The sequence below is a fragment of the Emys orbicularis genome, chromosome 7, assembly GCF_028017835.1.
Source record: "Emys orbicularis isolate rEmyOrb1 chromosome 7, rEmyOrb1.hap1, whole genome shotgun sequence".
In the NCBI taxonomy this organism is placed as follows: domain Eukaryota; kingdom Metazoa; phylum Chordata; order Testudines; family Emydidae; genus Emys; species Emys orbicularis.
The window spans coordinates 120,708,786-120,736,657 of NC_088689.1; the positions used below are offsets into that span (position 1 = coordinate 120,708,786).

General features: G+C 41.2%; 1 protein-coding gene across 1 annotated transcript in view; it reads left to right on the plus strand.

Moving 5' to 3' along the window:
* Nucleotides 1-27,872, plus strand: part of SHQ1 (SHQ1, H/ACA ribonucleoprotein assembly factor) — a 106,306-nt gene that overhangs the window by 32,720 nt on the left and 45,714 nt on the right. Inside the window, exons 7-9 of the mRNA XM_065408150.1 lie at nt 5,347-5,501; nt 13,453-13,506; nt 17,763-17,886. Of these exons, the coding sequence (XP_065264222.1) occupies nt 5,347-5,501; nt 13,453-13,506; nt 17,763-17,886 (333 nt within the window). The remainder of the gene's footprint in view (nt 1-5,346; nt 5,502-13,452; nt 13,507-17,762; nt 17,887-27,872) is intronic.

The following is a 27,872-nucleotide window of genomic DNA, read 5'->3' on the forward strand; positions in this document are numbered from 1 at the left end:
GCTTCCTACCACACTAGTCTGTCCACCTCATCAACAAACACCTTGAGACTTTGCCAGTCTTAACCTTGACTTGCAGGTAGCACTCGGTGAACCCGTTCCTGAGTTCCCCAGAGATTTCGCTCTGCAACTGTCCAATCCCTCTCACTGGGCACGCTCAGAAATTAAGTTTGCTTCCTCAGGAGAGACAGGCTAGCTGAAGACTTACTGTTTACTTCAATGTAACAGCACTGAAATGGTTTATAGTAAAACTAAGAATAAGTTTATTAATAAAGAACACAGGTTTAAGTGATACTAAACGAGAGAAAAAGACACACATGTTGCAAACAAAACATTTTTTAGAGACTAAAACTTAATTTTAGCAAGTTACAATTTTTGCCTAAGTGATTTTCTTTCTTTCATCAAATTACTAGCATCTCTAACCCTCCAGGCCAGAGGATCCAATGTTCACAGAATCAGAGGGTGCTGTCCCCTTTGTTCCCTAAGTGACAGATAACTAGAATGCCTTTTTTCTCCCCTTATGTTTCCCAAAGTCCATTGTCTCTGCCTACAGAGCCAGGAAGACTTCCTGGGGAGTGTGGACTCTGTCTCCCAATATGCCCACAGTGCTGTTTCCGCTGACACTTATTAGCTTGATTCCTTTGTTTACCTTATATGTAAATGTACTTTCATTGTCCTTTGCCTGTAATCAAGCCAGTCAGACAGGTAAATCCACATTGCTTTGTCTAGGGCAGGCTTGACTTATGCACTGTCTCCAAAACACATTTTAAGAGCATATTTCCAACACACATACATAACTTTTTATGCACAACCCGTACATTCGTCACGCAATAATATTCATCACCAACATGTCACCAGCTTTCATAAAAGACCTTAGTCAATACACTTTTGTAGTACAATAATATTGTATATAATCAGTTGATTCCGTTGCTTATTCTTTGGGGTTCAGACCCTCTGGTCTCCCCCTGTGTGTCTCGACCCTGATTGTCACAGATGTACTTAACCAAAGACTTGAAAAGATAAGATTTGTTATTTGCCCTTAGGATACATCTACACAGTTTGTGGCAGACTGCAGCAGCAAGTGTCAGAATCCAGGACCATAGACTCGGACTTGGGTTACCATGCTAACAATAGCTGTGTAGATGTTGCAGCTCAGGCTGTGAATCCTAAGGAGGGGGTGGGTTTGCAGCTTGGGCTGGAGCTTGTACTCCAACATCTTCACAGCTGTTGTAAGCGTAGCAGCTCGAGCCTGTTGACCAAGGCTCTGAGACTTGCTGCTGCAAGCCATGTAGACATATCCTTAGATTCCCTCTTACGCTTTCATCTTTTCCGTCTTCCATTTTGACATAGTTTGTGCTCTTTTATGTTGGCCTCTATAGGGTGGATTTTCCATTTATACATGATTGTGCAATAGATTTTACTGAGGGTTCTCTATTGGAAGCTAGTTGAAATTTGAAAGTAACTTGTTTTTTCCAATTTGATGTTACTGTAAGTGTGGACACCCTGATGCAACAGCTTCTGATATCACATTAGAGCCCACCCTAGCGTAGCAAAATGTAAATGTTTTCATGTTATGTTCTTTCAGAAATCAATTTATTTCAAATGTATTAAAACATTGCACATGTGGGCTTATAGATAAGTTAGTGTAAATGAACCAGATAATTCACTGAAAAAGTCAATAAGAGTTTATAAGCAGATCTCTTTGTAAGTTTTGGAATCTAGATATAAGGAATAGATGCTAAATCATTCTGTACTGATGGAGAATAAAGGTTGAATTACCATCATTCTTGCTAAATTGTAATTTCTCACTAAACCATGGCAACAGAAGGAGATCAACTTTCTCAAGATATGACAAGCTTGACTTTCTGGGAATTTAGAAATAAGTTGGCTTCATTCCTAAGAAATATTTAGTTCACAAAGAAGTTTGCTAAGAACTAAAATCAAAGCATGTAATGCTTATGAAGCAGATAAAGACAGCAAAGATTTTCAAAAAGAAGCATGTACAATTTTTTTTCCATTTGCAGTCTGATGCTTTAAGAGAGTGTGTGTGTATGTGCTGGAGCCTTTGGTGTCCATTACGTTTGTAACATTTTATGGTATGTTTGGATAAACTCTTGTGCCAAGCTCCTGGGATAAAGGAGACTGCATGTCTCATGGAGAAGATTGTAACCATGAGGATGTGGATTGTATAAAAACTGTGAGCAATATTCCAGTGTAAATACACATTTCCTGGATTTACTGGATTTGTTGGAGGAATGTGACATGGTTGTGTTAAAGAGAAGGGGTTTATGCATAAAAGAGAAATTTGTTTACGCAATGTAACTATGAGAAATACTCTAATAATTCTAAGGAAATGTACTTAATGTTTTCTAGATTAGGTAACTGAAATGCTAAACAACACTGCCACACCACCACCAGCACCACCACTCAAACACTGACATAAAGTTTCTAGATAGTCTTAATGAAAATTTTTAGATCAGGTTCCTTGGCTTCTTAATTTGACTTACAAGAGATTCCTGGTTGATGTAGCCTGAGGTTTGCACAAGGATCATTTGTGGTCAGTCATTTATCTCTTCAGTAGTTTAAGGATAATTTCAGAGTCCTTTTGCATTGCATTTAAGCAGTGATCAGAAATATTATAACACACTATCTTTGGGTTCCTTTAAAAAACAAGTCTCGTGAGAGCAGAAATTAGCAGACAATTTTCACTTGTGTTATTTTATATGTGGGACTAATTTTCTGTGTGTACACTAGAGATTGCATCCAAAATTGACTGTAGTGGCACAGATAGAAATTTTTTCCTGGAAAATCTAACAGCAAAAATCTTTTACTGATATGATGAATGGCTAATATCATGTATCAAGTACTAAATTATATTGGGTTTCATCTATCTGCAGGACCCAGACATGTTCTTAGTCTTCTGCTCCCAGCATCTAATCAGAACACATGATTTTTACTTGACACTTTAAGAATCCTAGTAGGGCAGCAAATGGGGTTATTCATATCTGTTCTTGGACTAAAACTGAACAGTGTATATGTTGTATTTATTCCTATTTATAAAAGTGCCTGTAACAGTGCACTAGTTGCAGAATAATAATTTTACATACAATCAAAACTCAGTTAAAATGATCATAAAAGGACCTTCCAACCCATTGAAATAGGCTTCTCCTGCTTCCTGCAACACAGATTAGCTTCTTTTCCTGCATTGTGGAAAAGTATGGGAAAGTAGCATATATTGAAGATAATCAGATCTGAATGGTGTCAGAGCCAAGGAGGAAGTCGGTTCCAAAATTCCAGACAGCACCTTGCCACCAGAACGTTTTTTGTTTAAACCTAATGGCTGTAAGCTTGAGCGTCTCAGAAAGTTGCAACTGCAACATTAATACATAAGGAATAACATGACCCCTCAAATAGCTGAGACTGAAACAATTTACCGTAGTTCTTTTAACTCAAAATCAACAACTAAAATGGCAGATCATGCAGATCACGGAGTATGAGTGTAATGTTTTCCCTACTGATAATATAGTAAGCAGGCAGCCTCATTCTCTACCAGTTACAAATTCTGAATGGGTTTAAGATACAGCCTCATGTGAAGCACATTGGTGTAATCCAACCTTAAACTGTAAAGAGACAGTTGGCTTTGGTGATGTCTGTATCTGAAAGAAAAGGCCGTGATCTTCTTGACAAGTACAAGTGATGGAAAGAGAGCTTGGCAGCTGCTGCTACCTGACATCTGAAAGCAGCTGGAGAACAAAAAAGGCACTCAAATTGTGAACCTGAGTCGCAGATGGCAGGCTTGCGCCCTCGTTCGAAGGCGCTAATATAATTGTGTTCAGTTTTGGGGTACTTTTTGCAGTATGTAATAACTTCGGTTTTCCTGCATGCTTACCGTTAATTAACTCCAATAACTCAGTCTTACCTCAGTTTAGTCTCTACCACCTAGCCCTTATCTAATTCCAATCTCCGTGGGCTCTGGTTCTGGGTGAATTTTTCAGTTGTGTCAGATATCTCCAGTGATTTGAAAAGCGAGCAGGGTGTTGACAGCATGCTGAAGGCAGGTATACCATGCCTCCCCATTAAACCCTCCTCACAGCCCCCATAGTGAACAGGAAGAGAGAAAATCGAACCCTGCGTCAGAAAATCCTCCGCTCAGAAGGGTAATTGCCCAGTCCTCCCCTCTGGGTAATGTAAAAAAGAAAGGAGAATAGCTGTTCTAGAGCCAGTCCCATCTGTTCCCGTGAAGGTCTGCAGACCCGTTGAGAGCACCAGTATCAAAAGCAACGGACAGAAAAAAATTAGTATGAACACTGGGGGTGACAGGCTGAATGAATGGCGAAATAGGCTTCAGTGCGGACCGGATTTCACTCTTGATCTTCATTCAACACTGGGAGGAGATTGTCAGCCAGTACAACCAGCACAGCTCCTAAACCTTATCCAGGTCTAAAATCAAACTTGACTGGGTTCAGAGTGACAGAATTACTCTTGTTTTCTTCCTTTCTCTTATCATTTCTTTATCCTGCCACTGCTCTGGGAATGCTAATATCTAGGTTCCTTGGTAAGAACTTCAGAAATTTTCAGTCACTGTCTTTGGCTCTGATTTTGCATAGAGCGCTGTACAGGATACCCCTGCAACCTCACTGAGCCTGGTATTTTCAGAAGAGTTCTAACATGGGTACAAGGGTCTGCCTAAACAGAGTAACTTGCATGATTGGGGTGTTGGCAATTCTAAGAGCCTATGCGCTTGACTACATGGGGAGAAAGCCCACAGTAGCTGGTATGCACAAGTTATGCCACACAGCTCCCTGTGTGGGCACTTTAGTGTGCACTGACAGAGCCTTTGTGCTCATTAGCTTAATGCCTTTTGGAAGTGTATTAAGTTAAACCACCTGAGGGCACTCTTAGTGCACAGTAAGAGTGTCCACAGAGGGAGTTAGTGCGGAGTAGCTACCATTGTGCTTTAAATTCACACTCTGGCTTACTGCACACTAACTTCCCCGTTAGGGTGACCAGTCAGCAAATGTGAAAAATTGGGACAGGGGGTGGGGGGTAATAGGAGGCTATATAAGAAAAAGACCCAAAAATCGGGCCTGTCCCTATAAAATCAGGACATCTGGTCACCCTATTCCCCGTGTAGTTAAGCCCTAAGTCGAGTTAATAAGTGTTCAATAAAAGATTGATAATAATCAAAGTAAGAATGATTTAGGCTTTTTCTCTCAGAGATATGTAATGTTTTAAATATGTGATTGGTAACCAGTTTGCTTTCATGGGTTTGTGGAAGAAGTATACTTCTTTGTAAAAGGAACCTTTTGGTTTTTAATTTGTAATCTGTTGTCCTTTTACTTTTTTTAGTCTCCTTGTCAGAAGAAGAGAGAGAGCAGCTGAGAAAATTCACAAATAAATCTTACCTGCTAGATAAAAGAACCCGTCATCAAGTGTATTTCAGTTTAATTGATATCCTTCTGGCATACTGCTATGAAATTTGTATTACTGAAGGAGACAAAAATGTAAGTATTTTTTTTCCTTAATGAAACTTCAGAAGTGGCTCAGCTGCCTGTCTACAAGACATTGCATTGTCCCCCACAAGGCAGGGCTTTTAAAGTGGACTTTGTTCCAGAATTTAAAAAGTGAGGATTGAAATGTTACATTTCTAGATTAGCCTGTTGGGCAGCAGCTTAGAATTGGTATCATTCCAAATGACTTTTACGCTGGTGCTACAGGTCTGAAGCGTCCCACAGCTGTGGGAGCGAAAAGGAAAGAGGGTGTGGTGCAGGAGATATAAAAACAAATGAATCACTTCAGGTTATTTCATAGGTCACTGCTATGCTATGACTTGATTATCCAGATAGGGACTACATCAAAGAACAGCTGTTTAATACTGTGTTTTGTTTTTTTTCTGGGTAGTTTTATAATAGCTAGAATTGTTTGTAACAACAGTGTTTGTTTGGTTATGTAAAATGTCATGGGTGGGCGTGTAGGATGAAGGACAGGGTTCTGGAGTTCCACAGAAGCTGCTATGTTGAATTGCTTCTGTTCAGGGAATTCCATAGCTTTGAAGCTTTAAAACAACTGTTTTTTGTTTTTAAATGCCACTTAGAGCACAGGTAGTAGTTATGGGAAACAGTCAGTAAACTAAAGGAAAACTTTTGAAGCCTTCAGAGTAGCCACAGAAAACTTTGGCCCCAATTCTGAGTACTCCCTTTCCCCTAGCTCACCACTGGTTGTGGGGAGGGAGAAAGGTCGCTTTGAACTACCTTTGCCCCTCTGGTATTCTAGGCTTGCCCTTCCCCTGCGTAAGAGTAATCATAAGTCTCCCCTTACTTACATTCTGTTTCCCATAGCCTCTGGTGGGCCATAGGAAACAGAACAGCCAGAGCACTATGTTCTTCAGCTATGTTCTCCTCTGTTCCCCAAAACAGCCTTAGCGGCGCCCCCCCCCCCCCTCCAATGGCACAGATTGAGAGAGGGGACAGCATAGAGCTGTACTTCGGCCAGGAAAGTGCCCTGCAGACCACTGTTGATATTCTCTGAGAGCTGTTCCTTCCCATTTTTTTTGCTACCAGAGTGGAACAGATAAACAATCCTGCTCTCCTGATTGGAGTGAATCCTTAAGGATAGACATTAGAATTGTGTGCAGAACTTTGCAGGTCTGTACAGTTCAATGGTATAATAATAATACTTATTATACTAATATAGCACTTCATATTTTCAGTGTGCTGTACAAACACACACTAATTTATCCTTACAATAGCCCTGTTAGGTAAGGGAATAAATATTGTTGTGCTAATTTTTTAAATGGGGAAACAGAGACATGCAGAAGTTAAATGATTTGTCCAAGGTCACAAATCAAATCTGCATCAGAGCTAGGATTATAATTCAGGAATTCCTGGCTCCTAGCCGTTCTCATTCCACTAGAGCATACTACCTTACAAATCCCATGAATCTGCCTTAAAGACTAACAGATTTATTTGGGCATAAGCTTTCATGGGTAAAAACCTCACTTCTTCAGATGCATAGAGTGAAAGTTACAGATGCAGGCATTATATACTGACACATGGAGAGAAGGGAGTTACTTTGCAAGTGGAGAACCAGTGTTGACAGGGCCAATTCAATCAGGGTGGATGTAGTCAACTCCCAATGATAGATGAGGAGATGTCAATTCCAGGAGAGGAAAAGCTGCTTCTGTAATGAGCCAGCCACTCCCAGTCCCTGTTCAAGCCCAGATTAATGGTGTTAAATTTGCAAATGAATTTTAGTTCTGCTGTTTCTCTTTGAAGTCTGTTTCTGAAGTTTTTTTGTTCAATGATAGTGACTTTTAAATCTGTAATAGAATGACCAGGGAGATTGAAGTGTTCACTTACTGGCTTTTGTATGGTACCATTCCTGATGTCCGATTTGTGTCCATTTATTCTTTTGCGGAGGGACTGTCCGGTTTGGCCAATGTACATGGCAGAGGGGCATTGCTGGCACATGATGGCATATATAACATTAGTAGATGTGCAGGTGAATGAGCCCTTGATGGTGTGGCTGATGTGGTTGGGTCCTCTGATGGTGTCGCCAGAGTAGGTATGGGGACAGAGTAGGCAACGAGGTTTGCTACAGGGATTGGTTCCTGGGTTGGTGTATCCCTGTAGCAACCTCCTCATCTATTATTGGGAGTGGACTACATCCACCCTGATTGAATTGGCCCTGTCAACACACTGGTTCTCCACTTGCAAAGTAACTCCCTTCTCTCCATGTGTCAGTATATAATGCCTGCATCTGTAACTTTCACTCTATGCATCTGAAGAAGTGAGGTTTTTACCCACGAAAGCTTATGCCCAAATAAATCTTAGGGTATGTCTACGCTACGAAATTAGGTCGAATTTATAGAAGCCGGTTTTATAGAAATCGGTTGTATACAGCCGATTGTGTGTGTCCCCACATAAAATGCTGTAAGTGCTCTAGTCGGCGGACCGCGTCCACAGTACCGAGGCTAGCGTCGACTTCCAGAGCATTGCACTATGGGTAGCTATCCCACAGTTCCCGCAGTCTCCGCCGCCCATTGGAATTCTGGGTTGAGATCCCAATGCCTGAATGATGCAAAACAGTGTCGCGGGGGGTTCTGGGTACATGTTGTCAGGCCCCTCCCCCTCCGTCAGAGCACCGGCAGACAATAGATTCGCGCCTTTTTACCTGGGTTACCTGTGCAGACAATATACCACGGCAAGCATGGAGCCCGCTCAGCTCAGCTCACCGTCACCATATGTCATCTGGGTGCCGGCAGACGTGGTACTGCATTGCTACACAGCAGCAGCAGCTAACTGCCTTTTGGCGGTAGACGGTGCAGCATGACTGGTAGCTGTGGGGCTGGCAGCCGTAGGGCTGCATTGCACCAGCCTCTTGCCTTTTGGTAGAAGATGTTATATTACGACTGGTATCCGTCGTCATCGTACTGCAGTGGCTGTCAATCATGGGCACCTGGGCAGACATGCTCAGTCCTATCGAACTGTCTTGATGATGATGGCTATCAGTCGTAGTATGCTATTTTCTGCCAATCGCCCAGTATTTTCTGCTAAGCACCCAGAAGAGGCCGAGGGCGATCTGGGTGCTGGCAGACGTGGGGCTGGCAGACGTGGGGCTGCATTGCTACACAGCAGCAGCCCCTTGCCTTTTGGTAGAAGATGGTATATTACGACTGGTATCCATCGTCATCGTACTGCAGTGGCTATCAGTCATGCTGCACCGTCGGCTGCCAGCTTAAGATGTAAAAAATAGATTTGTTCTGTATTCATTAGCTTCCCCCTCCCTCCGTGAAATCAACGGCCTGCTAAACCCAGGGTTTTGAGTTCAATCTTTGGGGGGGGCCATTCTGTGTGACAGTTGTTTGTGTTTCTCCCTGATGCACAGCCACCTTTCTTGATTTTAATTCCCTGTTCCTGTACGCCATGTCGTCACTCACCCCTCCCTCTTTCCCCGGTCCGTCAGATACTAGTTTCGCGCCTTTTTTCAGACCAGGCGCCATAGCTAGCACTGGGATCATGGAGCCAGATCACCGCGGCAATTATGAGCACTATGAACACCACGCGCATTGTCCTGGAGTATATGCAGAGCCAGGACATGCCAAAGCAAAACCAGGACCAGCCGAGGAGGCGATTGCAGCGCGGCCACGAGAGTGATGAGGAAATTGACATGGACATAGACCTCTCACAAGGCACAGGCCCCAGCAATGTGGAAATCATGGTGTTACTGGGGCAGGTTCATGCCGTGGAACGCCGATTCTGGGCCCGGGAAACAAGCATAGACTGGTGGGACCGCATCGTGCTGCAGGTGTGGGACGATTCCCAGGGGCTGCGAAACTTTCGCATGCGTAAGGGCACTTTCATGGAACTTTGTGACTTGCTTTCGCCTGCCCTGAAGCGCCAGAATACCAGGATGAGAGCAGCCCTCACAGTTGAGAAGCGAGTGGCGATAGCCCTGTGGAAGCTTGCAACGCCAGACAGCTACCGGTCAGTCGGGAATCAATTTGGAGTGGGCAAATCTACTGTGGGGGCTGCTGTGATCCAAGTTGCCAGGGCAATGAAAGACCTGGTGATATCAAGGGTAGTGACTCTGGGAAACGTGCAGACCATAGTGGATGGCTTTGCTGCAATGGGATTCCCAAACTGTGGTGGGGCCATAGACGGAACCCATATCCCTATCTTGGCACCGGAGCACCAAGCCACCGAGTACATAAACCGCAAGGGGTACTTTTCAATGCTGCTGCAAGCCCTGGTGGATCACAAGGGACGTTTCACCAACATCAACGTGGGATGGCCGGGAAAGGTACATGATGCTCGCGTCTTCAGGCACTCTGGTCTGTTTCGAAAGCTGGAGGAAGGGACTTTCTTCCCGGACCAGAAAGTAACCGTTGGGGATGTTGAAATGCCTATCGTGATCCTTGGGGACCCAGCCTACCCCTTAATGCCATGGCTCATGAAGCCGTACACAGGCAGCCTGGACAGGAGTCAGGACCTGTTCAACTACAGGCTGAGCAAGTGCCGAATGGTGGTGGAATGTGCATTTGGACGTTTAAAAGCGCGCTGGCGCAGCTTACTGACTCGCTCAGACCTCAGCGAAAAGAATATCCCCATTGTTTTTGCTGCTTGCTGTGCGCTCCACAATATCTGCGAGAGTAAGGGGGAGACATTTATGGCGGGGTGGGAGGTTGAGGCAAATCGCCTGGCCGCTGATTACGCGCAGCCAGACACCAGGGCAGTTAGAGGAGCACAGCAGGGCGCGGTGCGCATCAGAGAAGCTTTGAAAACGAGTTTTGTGACTGGCCAGGCTACGGTGTGAAACTTCTGTTTGTTTCTCCTTGATGAACCCTCCGGCCCCCCCACCCTGTTCACTCTACTTCCCTGTAAACCACCCTCCCCTCCCCCCTTCGAGCACCGCTTGCAGAGGCAATAAAGTCATTGTTACTTCACATTCATGCATTCTTTATTAATTCATCACACAACTAGGGGGATAATTGCCAAGGTAGCCCGGGATGGGTGGGGGAGGAGGGAAGGAAAAGGACACACTGCAGTTTAAAACTTTAACTCTTATTGAAGGCCAGCCTTCTGATGCTAGGGCAACCATCTGGGGTGGAGTGACTGGGTGGCCGGAGGCCCCCCCACCGTGTTCTTGGGCGTCTGGGTGAGGAGGCTATGGAACTTGGGGAGGAGGGCTGTTGGTTACACAGGGGCTGTAGCGGCGGTCTCTGCTCCTGCTGCCTTTCCTGCAGCTCAACCATACGCTGGAGCATATCAGTTTGATGCTCCAGCAGCAGGAGCATCGACTCTTGCCTTCTGTCTGCAAGCTGACGCCACCTATCATCTTCAGCCCGCAACTAGCTCTGTTCATCCCGCGATTCAGCCCGCCACCTCTCCTCTCATTCATATTGTGCTTTTCTGTAGTCTGACATTGACTGCCTCCACGCATTCTGCTGTGCTCTGTCAGCGTGGGAGGACATCTGGAGCTCCGTGAACATATCGTCCCGCATCCTCCGTTTTCTCTTTCTAATCTTCACTAGCCTCTGTGAAGGAGAAACATTTGCAGCTGGTGGAGGAGAAGGGAGAGGTGGTTAAAAAAGACACATTTTAGAGAACAATGGGTACACTCTTTCACGTTAAATTTTGCTGTTCACATTACACAGCACATGTGCTTTCGTTACAAGGTCGAATTTTTCCTCTTATATTGAGGGCCTGCCGGTTTGGTGTGAGAGATCACTCACGCAGTGCCAGGCAACCGATTTTTGGCTTGCAGGCAGCCATGGTAAGCCACAGTCTTTTGGCTTTTTTAACCTTCTTAACATGTGGGAATGGTTTCAAACAGCAGCGCCCTCATTTCCCATATCAAGCATGAATTGGGTTGGCCATTTAAAATGGGTTTGCAATGTAAAAGGAGGGGCTGCGGTTTCCGGGTTAACATGCAGCACAAACCCAACTAACCCCACTCCCCCCCCCCCCCCCAATTCTCTGGGATGATCACTTCACCCCTCCCCCCACCGCGTGGCTAACAGCGGGGAACATTTCTGTTCAGCAGAGCAGGAACGGGCACCTCTGAATGTCCCCTTAATAAAATCGCCCCATTTCAACCAGGTGACCGTGAATGATATCACTCTCCGGAGGATAACAAAGAGCGATAAGGAATGGATGTTGTCTGCATGCCAGCAAACACCGGGACCATACGCTACAATGCTTTGTTATGCAATGATTCCAGACTACGTGCTACTGGCCTGGCGTGGTAAAGTGTCCTACCATGGCGGACGGGATAAGGCAGCCCTCCCCAGAAACCTTTTGCAAAGGCTTTGGGAGTACATGAAGGAGAGCTTTCTGGAGATGTCCCTGGAGGATTTCCGCTCCATCCCCATACACGTTAACAGACTTTTCCAGTAGCTGTACTGGCCGCGATTGCCAGGGCAAATTAATCATTAATCATTAAACACGCTTGCTTTTAAACCATGTGTAATATTTACAAAGGTACACTCACCAAAGGTCCCCTGTGTGCCCTCAGGGTCTGGGAGCACGCCTTGGGTGAGTTCGGGGGTTACTGGTTCCAGGTCCAGGGTGATAAACATATCCTGGCTGTTGGGGAAACCGGTTTCTCCGCTTCCTTGCTGCTGTGAGCTATCTACATTATCTCCATCCTCATCTTCCTCGTACCTCGAACCCGCTTCCCTGTGTGTTTCTCCAGTGAGGGAGTCATAGCACACGGTTGGGGTAGTGGTGGCTGCACCCCCTAGAATGGCATGCAGCTCCGCTTAGAAGCGGCATGTTTGCGGCTCTGCCCCAGACCTTCCGTTTGGTTCTCTGGCTTTGTGGTAGGCTTGCCGTAGCTCCTTAATTTTCACGCGGCACTGCTGTGCGTCCCTGTTATGGCCTCTGTCCTTCATGGCCTTGGAGACCTTTTCTAATATTTTGCCATTTCGTTTACTGCTTTGGAGTTCAGCTAGCACTGATTCATCTCCCCATATGGCGAGCAGATCCCGTACCTCCCGTTCTGTCCATGCTGGAGCTCTTTTGCGATCCTGGGACTCCATCACGGTTACCTGTGCTGATGAGCTCTGCGTGGTCACCTGTGCTCTCCACGCTGAGCAAACAGGAAATGAAATTCAAACGTTCGCGGGCCTTTTCCTGTCTACCTGGTCAGTGCATCTGAGTTGAGAGCGCTGTCCAGAGCGGTCACAATGAAGCACTGTGGGATAGCTCCCGGAGGCCAATAACGTCGAATTCCGTCCACACTACCCCAATTCCGACCTGCTAAGGCCGATTTTATCGCTAATCCCCTCGTCGGAGGTGGAGTAAAGAAACCGGTTTAAAGGGCCCTTTAAGTCGAAAGAAAGGGCTTCGTCGTGTGAACGTGTCCAGGCTTAATTCGATTTAACGTTGCTAAAGTCGACCTAAACTCATAGTGTAGACCAGGCCTTAGTCTTTAAGGTGCCCCCAGACTCCTTGTTGTTTTTGTAGATACAGACTAACACGGCTACCCCCTGATACATGAATCTGCCACACTTTAAAAAGAACAACACTGTACATGTACTGCTGGACTTAGGTCCCTCTTTGGAAGCCAAAAACCTTGAACAGTTTTCAGGAAAAAGAGGCATTTCAATTTGAGCTGTGTTGATTCATTGGGCAGACATTCAAGGTGCTGTTGCTTGGAGGAAAGTGTGTTTATTAAGAGAGAGAATTCTACTAAAATGCCGTTTTTCTCTGATTGCTGTTGTGTTTTAAAGGCTTTATGCATAAGCTAGATATTCCCAGTCATTTAAATACACACGTTACTATTTCATATTCATAAATATTCTTAACCTTTGCAATTTTAAACATTTAAATTACTACTGGCAGAATATTATTTGAAAATAGTTTGCCAGCAATTTTGAATGTTGAATTAAATAATATTTGTTTTATTCTATTTCTCTTCCCTCCCCCACCAAAAAAAAAAATAAAAAATCAGGTCGAGTCATCATGGAATATCAGGAAACTGAGTGCAACTTTGTGCTGGCTCGAGGTAACGTGAATTTCAAGAACTGTAGTGTTAGTGGTTAAAATACCATTATTACTGTACTGTATGTTATGTTCTGCTTATTCATAACTATAGATCTATTGAATGTTTTAAATTTCCTTTTGCTGTATGTAGTTATTTTAATTAATTACATGTTGTAACTTCCAAAACTGACTACAGAATTATTTAAAATGGATCTTTTAGTAAGTGCAGTATACATTTGCAGGCTAAGCTTATTGTAAGTGAGATATTTTTGGGCTACATAGATATCTGGTAAAGTTTTGATATCATTGTCACCAACGTGGAGCAAACTGTAATATCCATTCGGTGGAACAGAAAGAGAAAGTGAAGCGGTATAGAGAAAGTGAAACAAATACTTTGGCAAGATGTCTCAATCTGATAAATAAGCCAGAACAGATCAGGTGCTTTCTCTTGCTCGCATGAACTGGACTGACACTCTGAAGAAGCATTAAATATATCATTCTTACCACATAAACATTTTTCTTTAAATTAATAAAGCTTACTTATCTGGTTGGATGTGGTTTGTGGTATGTCAGTGAGGATATTGGAGCAAATCTATGGTCTGACTAAACTAGGATTTTTCCTCCTGTTATGAAAAAATAGTAGTTCCTTTACCAGCTTGATATTGTAATATAGTAAAATATTTGTCAAGTAGGCATATTAAGTGCAACCACATTCATAGCACTAGAAAATAATAGTATAAAACTCCAGCTGTTTGTACAAAAGCCAGAGATAATCTTCCTATTTCACTGGCTGAGAGCAACATTGGATGGTAAGACAGCAGCTGTCAATCAAAATGTTTGAAAAATACCTTAAAAATTAACTACAGAAACTGGCAAGTGGCTTTATTTTACTGGGCAATTAGTTTTAGAAAGGATTATTCTAATTATCTTTTTCACACTGAGCTCTTACACACAAGCAAATTACCTGTTTGAAGGGATACTGATCATGTATTACTTTAAAACAGTTCTGTAATTCTATCTTCATGTTTCTCTGATTAAATTCTTTGATTTAAAATGGTTTTAAGACATTAAACTTTATTTCTGTCAAAGAAGGTAATCATGGCATGGGAAAATGGAAGCAAGAACAAATATAATAAAGAGTACACAAATTGCAGTATTATGCAAATTCACTTTAATGACTAGAAGTCCCTTTTTTAATGAATGACTGATGAACAATCAAGATAAAAACATATGGATGAGAGGCATTTGATTTGCTAGAAAATCCTCTCATCCTGAGCACCAACTGACAGAAAACATAAGATATGAATGTCAAATGTTGTAATGATACTCAAATAACTTTACTTTATGAAGATGCACATGTATGTCTTTATAAAGTTTTTATATATAACAGAAACATTTAAATATTAAACCAAATAAATGTATACTCTTTAAACGGAGACATGATAGAAGCTAGTGTATTATGTAAAGTGATGCACTATAAAAGAATACTGTCAGAATTGACAGGCCAAGTTATCTACTTAAAATGTTCATATTTTACTTCACCCTTCCTCTCTGATTCCTAAAAACTGGTTTATGTCAGCAAACAAAGATTGTAGCACATTGGGAACTGAAACTGTTCTTCTGAGTGATATAATAATAAAAAAAACCCATAGTAAAGAGTTTCTCCACAATTGTAAGGGCATAAACCTGATGCTGTGTCCATTCCACGCTTGTGAGCGGGAATCTTCTAAATTGTAATAATCTGCCTAAACACAAAAATGAGAAAAGCAGAATGGAGAGGCTTTGTCAAAACACATCTGGGCCTATTAGTTCTGACAATGCCCTGTGAATTTAATTTGCTTCCGTACTATTTTTGATAGTTAAATTAGTAAATTCTTCACATTTTGAAGTGTGAGTAATTCATACTGTATTTTTATAATCAGTCCCGTGTACTACATGACACAATGGGACCAAACTGCAGCAATGGTTAAATTCTGCTCCAGCAACTTCTAAATTCTGCGGCAACAACCTCTAAATTCCATAGCAACATTAATTTATTTCATCTCTGTGCTATATTCTTCATTTCCCTCTTCCCATCTCCACACAAATACACACAGCTATGGGTCTGATTTTAAAAAACAAAAGAACTACTTCAGGTTAAATGTGTTTAAATATGTTTTACAGTGATTGCTTTTGAGGATGGGTTTTTTTCCCCTGTACTCTTTTGGAAGCCCATTCGGTGCACTGAAACTCAGCTCTTGCAGTGTTTCCTTGATAGCCCAGCTCAGGACCACCTTTGCCATGTGTGGGCAGGGACTGTCATTTATTAGGTGTTTGTACAGTGCCTAGCACAATGTACATAAAAAGAGAACGACTGCCAGGAAAACAATCTGGCTATGCCCTTTAGGCACTATGGCAATATACATGTAATATAATAATAATTAATAATTTGAATCAGGGAAGGCAGGTACTTGTAGCCTGCTTCAGCCTCTCATCTCCGGAGCTCAATAGGTCTTGACTGCTGCACTGTTTTCCAGGCTTCATAGCCTACACCAGTCTGCACTTTTGGCTTCCTCTTTGGACTGTAATTGGACTGTAATTCTGGCTCCCCAATCTTCTGCCACCTGGCGTCAAACAACAGCGCAGGGAGTATGCACTGTAATCCAGTTAACTTCCCCTTGTGGGGAAGGATGGGAAGCAAGCAGCAACTGCAGCCTGGTTGCAGACAGAAGACAAAATGTTAGGCTCTTGGCTGCAGCAAAACAGCAAATTCCATGACAGAAATAGTGAATTTCATGGCATCTTGAAAAATATCCCAAATTCCATAGTTGCAGAATTGCAGAATCCACAGGCCCCTGATTGAGTTTACATCTCTCAGAGCTATTGTTTCAGGGTGTCTGCAGACGTGGGCAGTGGATGCTTACATTGATTTGTCCTTGGTTCATATTTTCAACCATGCTTCCTTTTTTTTTTTTTTTTTTTTAACTCCTGTGAACCTTACAGAGCCAGTACAGCCAAGATTGAGTGAACTGAATTCTATTCCATTTTGTGCATCTTTCAGTGGAATTGTTCACTGCGTTTCTGATACACCTGTATAAAGCAGTAGGGTTGCCCAGGTGTGACTGAGGGGCTTATCTGCCAGCGGAACCTTTATTTCTGGTGAAGATAAAGAAGATAGAAAGAACCCAGCTGAATTGTCTGAGCCAAGACTCTGTTTGTAGGGTTGGCAATTAAAAAAAAAAAAAAATAGGGCCTAATCTTGCAAACACTTCCAATGATGCACTACTCATGATAGAAAACACTATTCACTAGTAAGAGTTTGCAGGGATTGGGCCTTCGGTTCTGTAGTTTTTAACATTTCAATGCATGTGTGTTACTGTCTAACACTGTAGTTAGGCGCAACTGATGAAGTTATAAATGCAGTGGCAGTCTTGACTTTTTCACAATCCTAACTTATTGTAATGAAGAGGTTTTCTTATGGGTGTGCACTTACCGTACAATGTAGCAATTGGTGCCTCAGCTGCAGGCAGCAGTAGACTTTACACCCAGGAAATTCAGTTGTCTGGCACCAAGTTGTTCATATCAGATGAAAAAGTGCTGAGTGGTCAGCAATGGTGGTTTTTATTGATTTTAATCAATTGCAAATTCAGGATGAAAAGGGTTTTTTTTTAAATTCATAAATGGAAAGTTTTATCTTTGAAGAGTGAAAGATGGAAAGGAAATCACTCTTGAGAGAATCTTTAATAACTCACTAATGCCTCTGGCCTAAGTAAACTAGAGGTCTTCTTCACTCATAAAGGAGGACAATGAGCTGCCTTCCCAGGGGAGATATATTTATCTCTCTCTTCAATATCCATAACTTTGCTAAAAGGCAAAGGCATATATCATTTTTAGAGTTCTTGTGTGTGTACACATGGATTCTGTTATCATATGTTTTTAATTTTTATTTATTCTTAAAAGGCTTTTTATAGCTCTCTTTAATATACATAATGTTAAGGGACAGACTTATTGCTGTAATGTAAAGAATGGCAAAGACTTCAGTTAAATGTTTTATTGTAATGTGCCCTGAATTCAATATTTTTCAATTAAAAACCACTAAAATTTATCAGATTTTTATAATTGTACCATGCACGTTGAAAGTGCTGGGTCTTGTTTCTGTTTAAAATTAACCTATTGTTTCCATAGCTGTTAAAACTATAGACCTTTTTGTGCGTGTTGCAATAATGTCTTAAAAAAAAATTACGATGTGCTTTTTCTTATTCAAGTAAATTAATCATACAATTTCATTGATGCTCTCAGAGTTTCACTAGTATTCCTGAGGTCCTGGTATCCTTTGGAAGAAGAGTTTTATGTTATCCACTCTACAGACATTTCAGATTAGTGACACGAGCCTTCAGTGATACAGTCATGATATTGCAACTAGGTGAGATACTTAATTTTTTACTATATGTGTTAATTAGCCATATACAGTGAAGTTTGGCTGTACTATATATTTATTGGTATGGGGGACGAGGGGGCCTTTCTACACAGAACATTAGTACACACCAGCCAGGGTGTAAATTCTAGTGCACACCAACGTGTCATAGACTAACTGTCCGTTTGGCCCTTGCTGACACGCACTAAAAGTTCCTTAATGCATGTTGACATAATATTATGAGACCGTGTCAACGTGCACTGGGGAACAATAGTGTATGTCAGCAGGGTCAAAATGGACAGTTTGTGCATCACATGCTGGTGTGCACTAGAACTTACACCCGTGCTGGTGCACATTAACACACTGTGTGGACAAGTCCTGTGTGTGTGCACGCATGTACGCGTATTACAGTGAGGAAAAAGGTTTTCCTTTACTGGGCAAAAGTATAGTTATGAAGCTACTGTCATGCACAGTTAGGTGTTATACTTTTGTATTGTGCCCTGTTTTAAAGTATCTAAAGTATACTTTTAATTATAATTACATTGTATTTCTAATGGTGGATCATGGTCAAAAGTTTAGATGCACATCTGTAGTTTGTTAGCTCTTCCTGTGTTATTTAATTGCCTGATCCAAAACCTGCTGAAATAAATGAAAGGACTCCCATTCGCTTAAATGAGCTGTGAATCAGGCTCCAAGGGCAGTTTTGAAAGCGCCCCCTGCATTTGGTTGTGGCTGCCATTCTGTTCAATGAAATCCAGGTGATCCTGATATGGAGTCCCCCACTGGAATACATACGTGCGTGCTACACAATCTGGATCATCAAAGCAGCTTCCCTACCTTGATCCATGATTTGGAAGAGCTATTCCATTAAATTAACACTTGTGAATGGTGCTAAGAATTGTTCTGAAAGTAAATTTACTTTACTGTTAAATTCATTTTCTTAGCAAGCTAGTTTCCCAGAGGTAGAGCTTCTGCTGATTTTAAACTGATTTGGTCCCATTAGCTATGACATTTTTTTTTCCTACTTCAAATAATCATATTAGACCTCTGAGGTCCCTTCGTTCCAAAAATACGCTGTCACTTGTGCCAGATTAATACTGGCATATAGGTGCACTAATTTTTAAGAAACAGTTTTGGGGGCTTTTATCTGTGTGGTTCTTTTAGTCTGAGAGGGGCCACTTCCCTTATGGGTTTAGAAAAAATGGTTGGGACAGCTGTGTATTAGGTGCAATGATGGAATGATAAGGTCAGAAATATAGATTTTTTTTTTTTATAAGGCCATGGCTAAAGATATTAAGCATGAACAGGTTAATGGAGCACTCCTATGGTATAACTGTATTGATACAGCACTAAGATGGAATAAATTCTAACTGAACTAACATATTGTTTTATCAGTGACCCAGAAAGGGCTGAAATAACAGCTTCGTGATGTGGAAAGCATCAAAATAATGCAGTATGCATCATAAAATGTTTTTATCACTTTCAAAGTCATAATTATATCTTAGGGGGAGAGGAAGACCTCTATAAGCTTGTCTTTTAGTGCGCTGCCTCTGCCTTTACCTACGCAAAATCAGGCAGTGTTAAATAACCAAATAGTGCTGTGTAAACAAAACATATAGTAGTGGGATTCCATATGGACAGGTTTCGTTTATTTTAAATTGAATTAAAAGCTGAGTGCACTACATATTTGAACCTTTGCTTTGTTTCACACTTTAGTGGTAGAGCTGTCATCTTTTTAATGTCTGAAAGTAAATCTCATAGCAACAGAGTATTTATTATATATCCTGTGTACCATCTTTCACATATGTGCAAATTTTCAAAACTGCTATCATGTCAGTTTCAATTGTACAGTTGTACGCACTTGTGTTGATATCCTGGGTTGTTAAAATTACTTACAACTATGCTGTGTATTGTGAATTACTACATTCAAAAAAGCAGTTTCTTCTATATTGATAACTGTTAATTCTTTGAAGAAAAAATTGTATTAACAGATTATTTTTCATGGTGTGTGAGAGTTGCAGGAATCGAAAATTATACTGATACCTGGAACTTGCTAAATTAATTCTGGGCTAGTGTTTTAAAAAAAAAAAAAAAAAAAAAAAGTGCTACTTGTCCAATTTACCACTGACAACATAAAGGTCAGGCAGTGAAGTTAAGCAGGGAAAGTATCAAGCCTCCTTTCCAATTAACTCCATTGGATCTGTGTAGCATCTCTTGAGTGCGGAAAAAATTAAATGCTTATGATATAAGACGTAGTGTAGAATTCAGGCAGTCTGTCAGGGGATGTCTACACAGCGAAGCTGCGTGTCAGCTAACCTAGGTGAGCTAGCTTGAATCCAGCTGGTGTGAGTATTGGTAATGGTGAAGACAGCGCAATATGGGCTTCACCACAGGCTAGTGAGCCGAGTACCTAGCCAGGGTTTGTGCTGGCTTTGTACTACTTGCCCTGAACCCATGCTGGGCTGTCTGCTCTACTGTTGTTACCTATGCCAAGCTAGTTCAGGTAATCTAGCACCCTCTACAGCTTTTGCTGTGTACACATGGCCTCTGATTTACTTGGGGAGGGACCTACAACAGAGATACTATGTACATTTGTATTTTAATTTTGTGGCACAAGAGAGATTTTACAGAATGAACATTCAGTGACCCAAGAAATAAATATTAAAAAGATTTTGGTAACACAGACGGCACCCATGTTCTAAGGTCTTAAGTCTAGGATTGCTTTGGTGGACTCGTGTGAATACTGCAGGAAACCAGTACATTTTTTCAACTTTTGTTGCTTGACCCATCATCACCAGAAAGAAGAAAAACACATGATTTGGGAAGTACAACTGTGTTGTACTGTGATGGTATACTTGAAATAGAAATGAGAGGATTGTTACTATTTAATGTTTATAATAGTAATGCCTAGAGATCATTCAGTAATGGGGCTCTAGTGTGCTAGGCACCGTACAAACACAGCAGTAAGCATTCCTTGCCCCAAAGATCTGACAATTGAAATACACAAGACAGACAAAGGGTAGGGGAAAGGAATAATAACGTATAGCAAAGAGTGAATTATATGATGATCTGTGAACATCATGTTACTGCCATGATTATTATTTGTTTTTGGTAGGGTTTTGTTAGGAGGGGTTTAGCTAAATGGAAAGACAAGGAAAAAGAGAGAGGAACATTTGAAGAGAAGTGATGAGGGGAAGAAGAAAGGATGCACAGAGTAAGGTAGGCGGGACAGGTGTGGAGTGCAGCCAAGATGAAGAGAGTATGAGGGAGGAAGCGCTGGGAGGTGGTTGGAGCAAACAGCCAATCAGAGCAGAAGAGAAAATTTCTAACAAACTATAGGACATATTCTGATGATATCTTCACTTTCCTTGCATGACAGACTCAAGGCCAAACTCTCTGTTTGTGTGAATTGCTGCAGCTGGCTTAAATTCAGCCAGAACACCAGCAGAGAATTTTACCCTTTGATTATTAATTCCTTGTTTAAAATGCAGGCTGAACACCTATGGTGCTGTGTCAATAAAAATAAATAAATAGATGTGTTCATTAAAAACAAACCAGACTCACTTTCACATAAGTCCCTGAGCAGTAGCAGCCTTGTCATTACCAAACCTGGGTGGGTTCTAAACATCCTGATCTTAAAAGGAGCAGAGCACCTTCAGTTCCTGTTGAAGTTACTAAGGCCCTAAGTGGATAATTTGGAGCAGAAATGCTGCATATGCTTTCATTAGGGCCCTACCAAATTCATGGCCATGAAAAACACATCACAGACTGTGAAATCTGGTCTCTCCCCATGAAATTTTGTGTGTTTTTACCCTCTACTATACAGATTTCACCGGGGGGGGGAAGAGACCAGCATTTCTCAAACTGGGGGTCCTGACCCAAAAGGGAGTTGCAGGAGCGTTGCAGTACTGCCATCCTTATTTCTGCGCTGCCTTCAGAGCTGGGCAGCTGGAGAGCGGCAGCTATTGGCTGGGCGCCCAGCTCTGAAGGCAGCGCCCCGGCAGCAGCAGCACAGCAGTAAGGGTGGCAATACCATACTAAACCAGCTCTGAAAGCAGAGCCGCCGTCAGCAGCAGCACAGAAGTAAGGATGGCATGGTATGATATTGCCACCCTTACTTCTGGGCTGCTGCCTTCAGAGCTGGGTGGCCGGAGAGTGGTGGCCGCTGACTGAGGACCCAGTTCTGCATGCAGCGGCCTAGAAATAAGGGTGGCAATACTGTACTATGCAATCCTTACTTCTGAGCTGCTGCTGGCGGTGGCTCTGCCTTCAGAGCCGGGCTCCCAGCCCGTAGCCGCTTCTCTCCAGCTGCCTGGCTCTGAAGGCAGTGCCGCCACCAGCAGCAGCACAGAAGTAAGGGTAGCAGTACCGCAACTCCCCCCCCCACACACACACAATAACCTTGCGACCCCACCCCCCACAATAACCCTGCAAACCCTCCCACCCCCAAAAGTTCTTCTTGTGTCAGGACCCCTACAATTACAACAGTGTGAAATTTCAGATTTTAATAGCTGAAATAATTAAATTTATGCTTTTTAAAATCCTATGACCATGAAATTGACCAAAATGGACCATGAATTTGATAGGGCCCTAGCTATCAAGTATCCCATGAGCCATCTAAACTTTAATCAATTTAATACTTAACAGTGGGAAAGCATTGGAAAAAGTGGAAATACGACAGGTTTAGTTTCATTCAGCTGCATACCGTGCATTTCTTGTGCTGTATTGGTTACCTAGGAAACCATTGCAGGAAGAAATGTGATTGGCTGTATTGGTAGGTTGATTGTCAGAGTTGTGGGTGGAATTTCAAGAGCTCAGATTGTGCATGTAAGGCACAAAAAGTGAATGCTTGCCCATTTCATCATGTGTTTTTATTGGTAAAAAGAAGGAAACTGCACTGAAGATAAGCCATGATATTCTCTAAATATTACCTGAGACGTTAAATAGATTCTAATAGGTTAATTTAGTCAGAAGGGGAAAATAGTCTTAATCTATTGGGCGGAGGGGCAAAATAGTTAATATAGTGGTGGTGATATAAACAAAGATGATTAATATTAATAGTCTTGAAAATGCCAGTATTTATGTGCTGAAGTTATTTCTTACTATTGTAGTTGAGTGTGTGTGGTATATAAGGCCTTAAATTCTTAAATTAAAAAACCACAAGAATATAACTTGTGTTATATGTTAAGTGTATTTAATAGATATATACCTTACCAGAAAACAGAATGAAATAAATAGGAACCTGTATATGAATTTGAAAAAGGAGACGGATGTTCAAACCATATTAACTTAGTTTTGTGCTTGTACTGTCTAAACAGCATACCACAAATACACTCAACAAAATGTTTACTTCTTCAAATTCCATGGAAAATCTAAGAAGATCTTTGGGGCCTTTCTTTGTTTTTGTATAATGCCTAGCATATTGTACATACTACTGAAAGCATAATACAAGTAAATACAATATTATATGGTGGGTTGTATGTTTATAGTGTATCATATTTATTTTCGGAGTATTGAACGCACTGAACCACCAACATCATGCTTTTCAACGTATCCAAATGTATACATTACACACAGGTAAACGTGACTTGCTTTCATCAATAGAAAGCTAATGCTAGTAATAAAACTTAGCCATTAAACCATTCCTTTTGACCCAAATCCAGCAAAACACTTAAGCACGTGCTTAACTTTCGACAGGTGAATAGTCTGATTGACTTCATGCTCAATTGAGGCCTTTTCCTATATGATAGATGAAGCTGGAGCGTAGTACAATAATATATTTGGAATTTAAAGTTGAATAAGATATTTTGGCAAGGAATTTCATTGCAGCTCTGATAGTGTCTGATGTGTTCAGTTTGTTGATAACGTACACAAAATGCATAGCCCAAAGTCTGAGACTCTGTGTACTAGATGGACACTTTCCAAAGGCACTTTAACAGAGCATAACCCTGTGAATGTTAAGGAACAACTCTTAGGAAACCAGTTATTTCTACTCATTAAAAAGTAATTTGTCAGTTTTGCCACAAACAATTAACAAGCCTAGAGATCAGTCATTAAATGAGTTATTAACCAGTTTTTCAGAAACTATTGCTTTTCCAAAATATTATTCAGTTGACCTAATAGAAAAATGTACATAAAAAGAGAACGACTGCCAGGAAAACAGTTGGACAGGTAGCTCATGAAGGAAAATTGTGAGTGAATTTGTTTTAAAAATGTAGAGTTTACTCAACGTTCACAATATTGAATTTTTTTTTAATCTGGTTGGTAAACTAAAGGACGCATGAGACATTCGTTTAAATTAGAAGCTCATTTGTATTAAGACCTCTAGGAAGATGTCTCACATGCTTTGGGTGATCAGTGCTTTGAATGTTTTAAAATGCTTTTACATAAAAGCTATTTAAAATTGAATGCTTTGATTGCAGTATCCTGTCATATCTGTTATCTGAATACATTTACAAATACTATTGGTATTGGATTTGAGAAATTTCTGATTTGTGAGTTATTGGTACATACAAGCTATAAAATTGCTTCAGAAATAAACATATATCAAAACTGACAGATGATTAAAGCACAGATTAATCATATGTAGCTTTGGTATATTTATATAAACATTGTTTTTCCTCTTCAGTAAACCTGTAGGCATCCATGTACATTTTTTTCGAAATATTGGAGATGTACAGTATTTCTGTCACTAGGTAATGCTAGTTTGTGTATTTTACATTTATTAGCTGCTTGTAAAGATATAAACCATTTGCTCCTTTGTGTGAGGTTAAAGAATATCCTATGCTTTTTTCAGCATACATGTGAACAATAAATAATTGATGACTAATTATATATAAAAAGAGATTGATTTGTAGTTCTCAATTTCTTAATTTCTTCTGATGGATGTTGGCACCAAGAGCTTTCTGCTTGTTTTGTAACAGAGTGGTGGCTGTAGGTGGCAGCACTTCATGTCTGGTTTACTTTCATTGGACTCTCCTGTAGGACACAGAGAAATGTGATTGATTGAACCTGCCATCAAATTGTAAAACACATTACTGTAAAATTACCATGTTTGCCAACAAATCAAGGATCATATTTGCCAACAAGGATCTTTGAAGAGTCAGAATTGCACAGAAATTCTTGAGCCAGTAACATTAAATATTGCTTTTGACACTTCGAAATGAAATTTTAAATTAATCCAAAATAGATTAATGTTCATTTGCATTAATTCATGTTAACATGTATCTGTTTGTCATACATATACACTGAGTTTTTTAGTATACTTCTCTCTGCTTAAATATTCTTGAGATTTTGTCTCTTAGAATCTGAGGACTATATTGATGCAAACACAAGGGGTTAGTGACATCTTTTATAGTCCTCATATATTCAGTTTCATGCTATCCTTTAATGTCTTTAAGAGGGAGACAATAAAAGTTCAGTTTATTTCTTTAGATGCAAACTCATTTTGCTGCGTGCAAGTATGTGGAAAAAATACATAGAATTGTCTTTGGGAAAAGAGCTTCATTTACTTGATTTGATGCTGTAGTGGGGAAAAAAATCAGATTGAGGAGATAAAAAATAGCTGAATGAATTGTATAGTCTCCTGTTACTTCATAAATGTTTTATTTTCAATGCATGAGCCACTGAGCCTGTGAAAAAGTTAGATTACAGTGACTTTATTTCTGTTATATCAAATGACTGATGTAGATTTAGGCCCGAATTATATCCTCCTACACACAACCTCATAGGATAGGAAAAAGTCCTTCTGAAACTCCATGAGTTTAAAATTGTGGGATTTCTGCTGCAGGCAGTCATGGCAGTGAACTCCTGCAGAGTCCAACAATCTGAGAGCAAATGCGCTGGCTCTTATGGCACTTTTTGTGTTTAATATAATGAAATCTCATAAATATTTATAAGATCATTGTTTTCAATTGTCTTACAGATGTGGGATCTTTTTATATATTTATTTTAAAATCTGTCCCACTAACTTTTAAGCAATCAGAAAACATCTGTTCAATAAAAGCAGTTTATTAACTGTTCAATATAATGTAATACCGTAACTTTACAAATAAACTAAATCGTTACAGGTTAATGTTTTCATTTATTTAAGACACCTTAAAGTTAATTCCATTTACCATACTTAGGCTTGTTTCTGTGATCATTGTATGACTTGGAAAAATTTTGGTGCAGCAAATACCTGTGATGAAACAAAGAAAATCTTTAGTTCACAAACGTTTACATTGATTTTGTGCACATTCTTAAACACTTATCATTACTTTCTGAATAGATTGTTTCCTTCTTCAACCTTGATTTGGGTCTTTGCACTGTACAAAAAGATTGAAATTGCCCATGCTTGGTACTTGGTAATCAAACTGATATTCAGTCCTGTGTTTCCAAACTACAGAATAAAATTAACTGCAGTAAATGACTTGAAGAGGAATTTAGAGCCAAAACAGTGGCATGGTCTTCATAGGCCATGAAATCTTAGACGTGAGTAAAGCACTGATGTTACTAAAGGCCAAAAACAAATGTCCTTGGACAGAATTTAGCATTGGGAATATCATGGTGGTAGGCCAGCAAATGAGTTACACTTTCTAGAATAGCTACATTAAGGTTTGGATACTATTTTTATGTGCCTCTTATTTATTCTTTGAGTATAGTCCCTATAGATGTGCATGCCTCTGTGCACTCTTGATTGGAGACTGCAACGTAATGTCCACCATCTCACGCCTGCAAAGAACAGTGCCTCGTGCTCTGAATGAGGGCACATAGGGAGGCGTGAGCCGACCACCACTCAGTTCCTTCTCAATTGCCTGCAGCTCAGGACAGAGAGTTCTGCTGTATTTGCCTTAACTTGTGAATTCCCTACTCCCATGATCCCTTTCATGAAGAACATCCTAGGGAATGTACATTGTAGGCCCAAAGATTGACTATCTCTGAGCTCCCTTCCCTTATCCCCCTCCCCAGTGGAGTTATTGGAACTTATGGGGCCCTACAGCAACCAACTCTATCGGGGACCTAAGTGAAAACCCCATCACCCACTGGTACCATGTCACCTACCGGCATCTCTAGACTGTCCTGTGCTACGTCACATGTTGGTACCACACACTTCTCTGGTTTGGATGATATACAGGAGGAACAAGAATCTCAGGTGGAGGAGATTTCACCTCCATCTCTGGATAAGGTGGTAATGTCACCACTGCCCTCCCACGCTGATGATTTTAAGACCTTCCAGGACCGCAGGAAAAGGCAAGCAGACTCGCTTCAGATCCTGCTGGAGGAAGTGCGAAAGTCTAAGCATTCCTTGATGGATATCCTGAATGTCAGTCCCCAGGGAAAGATTGCCATCACCTCAGTGAGGTGGACAGGGGAGCTGGGAGTGCTCATTGTGAGCCCACGATGTATCACCTTCTACAAAGACATCTCCATCCTTGCTTCTTCCCAAAGGTCTCCTCGGAACATAACATTAACCAGGAGATTCACTATCAGTTTTCTACTCAAAACCTCATGCCTCTAGAGAAGAATCAAACCTTTGTTCACTGTGTTAGGAGGGCCCTTGCTTTCTATGTGGATAGGACTAAATCATTCAGGCCTCTCCTAGACTATTTGTATCAGTTGCAGATAAGATGAAGGGCCAGCCGATTTCCATACAAACTAAGTAGGTTTCGGGTTGCATCATTACCTGCTATGAAAATGCCAACATGCATCCCACCTCACAGAGCAACAGTGTATTCTAAAACTCAGCCCACATCGACAGGGCTACTGAAGGACATTCCCATAGGAGAAATTGGCAGGACTGCTATTTGGTCTTCCATCTATACCTTTGACAAACATTACGCCATCTTACCTGCTTCTAGCGATACCACCACCTTTGGTGATGCAGGGTTTTGAACTATTCTGGACTTACCACCTCAGCACTTCTCGATGGGTTACTGCTTGGGAGTCTCCTATGGTGGAGCACCCATGGGACATATACTTGAAAAAGGAGAGATTACTTACCTCATAGTAACTTG